The sequence below is a fragment of the Propithecus coquereli genome, unplaced genomic scaffold, assembly GCF_000956105.1.
Source record: "Propithecus coquereli isolate 6110/MARCELLA unplaced genomic scaffold, Pcoq_1.0 Scaffold89, whole genome shotgun sequence".
NCBI classification, from domain to species: Eukaryota; Metazoa; Chordata; class Mammalia; order Primates; family Indriidae; genus Propithecus; species Propithecus coquereli.
The window spans coordinates 4,647,090-4,652,328 of record NW_012155173.1 but is presented as its reverse complement, the minus strand read 5'-3'; the positions used below and the strand labels follow the sequence as shown (position 1 = coordinate 4,652,328).

Here is a 5,239-nt window from a genome sequence, read left to right as displayed (position 1 = left end):
CATACGACAAGACAGACGCACTCGAAATTGCCTGTGGACATGCTTTAGTGTTTAAAAAAAAGTGGCAAGCAGAGAGGAAAACGTGTCAATGGACAAGTTCCCCAATGAGCACATCCTAGCTGGCTTCTTATCTGGTCTGTAACTGGATGGGTACATGTGTCTGGGTACCCACTTGCATGTGTTTCCATGTGCAGATTATGACAAGAACCCGACCTAATCCTCACGCATTGTAGGTGCAAAATCTATGTTTGTGGTATTTATCATCTCCCAGTTATACCTTTCCTATTGTCTTTTCTTTCTAGCAGTTATTATACATATAAGTGTGTGTTTATGTGTGTGTGCATGCTTGTGTTTAATTAATGTCAGTCTCTCCCATGAGAGCAAGGACCATGTTTGTTTTACTCATCATTGTATCATCTGCCCTAAACACAGCGTTCAGTCTGCAGCTTGTGCTTAATAATTATTTGAGGATTAAATAAAGGAAGGAAGGAATAATTAGATGGCCAGGGGCCTGACTTGTGGGTTGAACTCCGTCATTTAATTAACCATGTGACCTTGGTTAAATCTCATACTTAATTTTGGGGCTAGAAAGGATCTTAGAAATCAGCTTGCTGGATGATTGCAAACTTTGTTTTAGTAGTAGAATCCAAAGTAAAGCGTGTGAAATCTGAACACAAAAGCAGATGCAAATCTCCTCTTGTGTAAGGGAGGTGTCAGCCGGGGAACCCTGCCTGATCACCCCCTTTGCCTCTCTCTCCAGCCTAGAGTGGTTTCTATGGCTACTTTAATTAATCCTCAGGATTTCAAATAGCATAGGTGAAAACCACTGATCCACATCAACCGTATCATTTGATGAAAGAGGAAAGCAGGATCCAGGAGAGGAGGGAGCTTACCGAATGTCACAAGACCAGTGCATGAAGAACTGGAATTAGTATCCAGTTGTCCTGACTCCCAACCTCATTAGCAACTTTTTACCTCTCAACAACTCTAAAGCTTCCCTCCAAATATTTATAAAGTGGTTGTAAGAAAGAATGTTTGGAAGAACGTTTTCAGAGCTCTGAAACACTCTACATTGGGAAGCCAGATTGGGGGGAGGCATTCAACACGGTGGGTGAAAGGAGGGCTTTGGGGTCAGGTAGGTCAGTGTCTGGACCCCAGCTCTACTCCTTACCAGGTGGATGACCTATGGCAATGCACTCACCCTCCCCAGATACTGGTTTTCTCATTTGTAAAAGGTACTGCCCACCTCACAGAGGGTCTTATGAGGACCAGATGTCCTCCCTTCATGGCACATTATAAGTGCCCACTGAAAGGATGCTACTGTTGAGCGTTCGGCAGCTATGGTACTATTCAGAGTACCTGTTTAAGTTATTTCAACAGTAATAACAAACATGCATTGAGTATCTCACATGGGCCATAGCATCTCTTATAATACTGCATGATAGCCACCACCATGTGATATTATGATTATTTGTCCTCAGGCCCTCTTATCTTCCGTGTCTAGCATTGGATGAGGCATACAATACTTGCTAATAAACATTTAAAAACAAAAAATGGATGCCTCTAATTTCAGCATATTCATCAGCGTGGTTAGGGACTTAGAGTCATACTTTGTCTCCAGTCCAGGCACCACCTTTTCTTGGCTACATGACTTTATTCAAGTCACTCATCTTCTCTTCTTTAGAATGGAAATATAAATCCCAGTCGCCCCAACCTTAAAGTGTCCTTAGGAGTTTTAAATGGAAGGCAAAGTCATACCAAGAGGTTGTTATTATCTGACAAAACACAAACAGAATAAGATATTAGATCTCTAACACTTCTGTTCTCCTAAACCCAATGTCCCAATCCTGTATCTTGCACAGTACCAGGAATTTCAGATAGCGGCACGTTCTGTCAAATAGTCAGTGAGCACCTATATTCGACTTATGCATAATCACAAAGAGCAATGGCTATATGCTGCCAAAAACTATATTAAGAATCCAAATTAGGAATTAAGTAGGTAACTTCTGCCTGTGGGTGATTTAGGAATACTCCTCCCAAAGGTTAGCAGCCCTTTGAATTAATAATTAATTATATTTTTGAAATTCTGATATTCTTCTCTTTTGAGGGAAGAAACACCCAATATTTCTCATCTCTTTGCTTTTTTTTCCTTCTTGTACACATACTATATTCATTTTCCTTTGTATTCCTGCATTTCATCATGCCCAGAAGCACCTTTCCCCAATAACTCTGTGATTTTGTACCACTCCTCAAGGCTCACAGAAAGTTCAGCCACAAACTCTTGCGTAGGCAGAACCGCTGTAAGACCTCAGTCACTAGCGAGCCAACTTTCAAACAGAATTTGAATATTTAGTATAGAGTCACAGGCAGTCACAGCTGGTAGGGATTTCAGAAATCACTTATCCTTAGTCTACAATACCACAAAATGTGCAAGCAAGACATGCCAATTTTTCATATCGACTACGTAGAAGATTAAAGATTTGAATTCATGCCTTCTCTGTTGCAGGCCGGGGTTCTTTCCCATGCTCCGTTTTCTGGCTCTCTTTTTCTAATTGGTCCAGAAGTGTTAGGACTTGCCCTTCCTTCCTTGACTTTAAGGCAAAGACTACAACTGAGAGAGTTTTTTTGCATTCTCCAATTCGAGTCCACAACATCCATTGTGCACTTATGATAACAACAAGGCTGAACAAAAATCACTTAGGGGATCCAGAAATGAATTCTATATATAAGCCCTTCCCTCAAAAAGTTTCCACTTAGGTGAGAAAAAAATACAAGAAAGCACTCTAGTTCCAAATGGCTTAAAATGAAAGAGACACAAGTGTAGAAAGCTGTGGGCATGTCAAGAAGACAGTGATTAAGTGGAATGTGGAGGACCTAAGATAGTTTCAAAGACGAAAGAACTTTGGGCTAAGCCCATTTTGGATGAGTGGGATTTCAATAGGCTAAGAACCAGCACGGAACTACTCAAGAAAAGGTTGTTCATTGAGTGACCCTACTTTTTTTCCAAATGTGTAAATAGGTTTGGGTAGGATATGGGGTACATTAGTAGCATTTGCAAAGTAATCCTGCTTACACCTCATGTGGTTGACTATAATTATTAGTCTATGGATGCCGATTATTAGTCTATGGATGCCAATAAACCAGATTTTGAATCCCAGTCAAATCACTCTTGACATTAGAGAAGCTATTTAACCTGGACGAGGCTCAATCACCTAATGTACAAAGTGGAGAAAACAAATAAAACCTACATCTGATGGTTATTCAAATGTGTAATGAGATAATGTAAAATAAGTATCAAGCACCATGCCCAGCACACAGTAAGTACGCAAATATTAGCTATTTGATCTTCTCTTTGTAATTGTCAATTTCTTGTGCAAAATAAAAAATATTGAAAGTGGAAAACAGCTTGCGGAAGAGACAGGATCTCTTGACTCAGACATTTCTCCCTCCAGCAAGGGCTATGCCAATGCCTGACCCGACAAAGCACAATATAAATGAAAGGCAAGGGCTATCATAGCCCAGATCTTACCTGTATATTTTATATCTGGTTGTAAATCCTTGACGGTGTCTTTCCACAAAGGATAGGTAGCTCCTGGAGTGGTGGAAAGGCCCCCTGTCTGAAATGAGCCAATCAAATTCCTTGGAGACATGTTGGTCTGTCCCAGCTGGTTCCTGGTGGGAGGGCTGCACTGAGATACGGCCCCATATAAACAGGAAGTAGAGGAGCTCAACAAACCTCCAGTTCATGCTTTTCTGCCGGCCTTTTTCCTCTCATTCTTGCTCCATTCTGTGGAGTCCTATAGAAAAAAAAACAATAAAAAAGAGAGAAAGAAAGGAGGAGGCAAAAGAGGGAAAGAGGAAAAGGGAAGAGGAGTAAAAGAAAGAGAAAGACAAAGGAAAAGAAAAAAATATTATTAACACATCTGCACAATAATACCTTCTATCAGTAGAATGCTTTCAGGTTTACAAAAATCAGTAGAGTTTCTGGTTAAAAACATAGAGTCTATGGAAATCTGGGCCCACATTCCTGCTTTGCTGTTCACATGTTGTGTGAACATGTACAAACTGCCAAGTCTCTTAGGGATGCAGTTTCCTCATCTGTAAAAATGAAGATGGGCTTATGTTCCTCTATGTTTGCACTTGGCACATTGCAGATGTTCAAGGCAGAAGTGTGGAAAGAACGAAAGAAAGGAAATAACACAGAAACAGGTTTTATACAACCAGTAAGGGACAGGAAGACAACTCAAATGTCTGTTGCATCTACTGTCTTTACAAACAACATGCTTCTCATAACTGGGATTCAGTAAACAAGAGCTCCTTTCTCTTCTGCCCTCACACAGACATGAGCCCACCAAACACACACTTTGCACTGGCATGATCAGATGAGTGCACAAAGCCTTGTGATGGATTAGTACCATGATCTTCTGGGCTAGAAAACTTAAAGATGAAGAGTTCCTGGACCTTGCTAAAATCCACTTCTACAATGTTCAGTGGAATGTCTCCCAAACCCAGGAAACATGACCAGACAATTCATCTGTCAGTGCTTCTGAGCCGCAAGATTCCCCAGTTTTCATATGGAAACTGAAGGCCAAGAGGTCAGGTGAAGTCCTGTAAGGTCTCTTTTAAAGGGTGGTGTTGCAGCACACTGGCACTGTGCCGGGAAATGCTTGAGACTAAGGGATAGCTTAGGCAGAGGTTCTTTGTGGGGAGGATAAGTGAAAAATCACAAGGCCATGCCAATTTTGGAAATGAAATTTACAAGTTTTGTTTTCATCATCTCATCATCAATCTACTTATAACTTAACACTGTACTTTCTATGACCCCACTCTACTTATTCTAAAAGAGCTTTGCTTCATTCCATATTGAATGGTAGCTTTGGATCCAGTTTGTATCAGTTATAAGCAGTATTATTTCAGGCAAGTTATTTAACTTCTCTGAGTCTTAGTTTCCTCATCTGTCAAATGTGGCTAACAACAGCACCTACTCCCAGAACTATTATGACAATTAAATGACATATTTTATGCACCTCGCATATAGTAAGTGCTCGATAAATGGCATGAATAACGATGAGGATAATGAATGTTGATACTGATGTTATCAATTTTGTCCCTGTCAGGGAGTGTAGTTCACATTGTCCCCACTAACTGGCCAAGTCCCATTTACCCATCAGTAGCCAGTTGAGGTCATGTCCCCTAAGGTCATGTTCTTTATTTATTCCTTTTTTAAAAAGTGTGAGTT

The 5,239-nt window shown here is 40.5% G+C and overlaps 1 protein-coding gene across 1 annotated transcript in view; it reads right to left on the bottom strand.

The window, feature by feature from the left end:
- Positions 1-5,239, bottom strand: part of BRINP1 (bone morphogenetic protein/retinoic acid inducible neural-specific 1) — a 198,301-nt gene that overhangs the window by 142,199 nt on the left and 50,863 nt on the right. The window contains exon 2 of the mRNA XM_012664398.1: positions 3,530-3,797. Coding sequence (XP_012519852.1) covers positions 3,530-3,747 — 218 coding nt within the window. The 5' untranslated portion in view covers positions 3,748-3,797. The remainder of the gene's footprint in view (positions 1-3,529; positions 3,798-5,239) is intronic.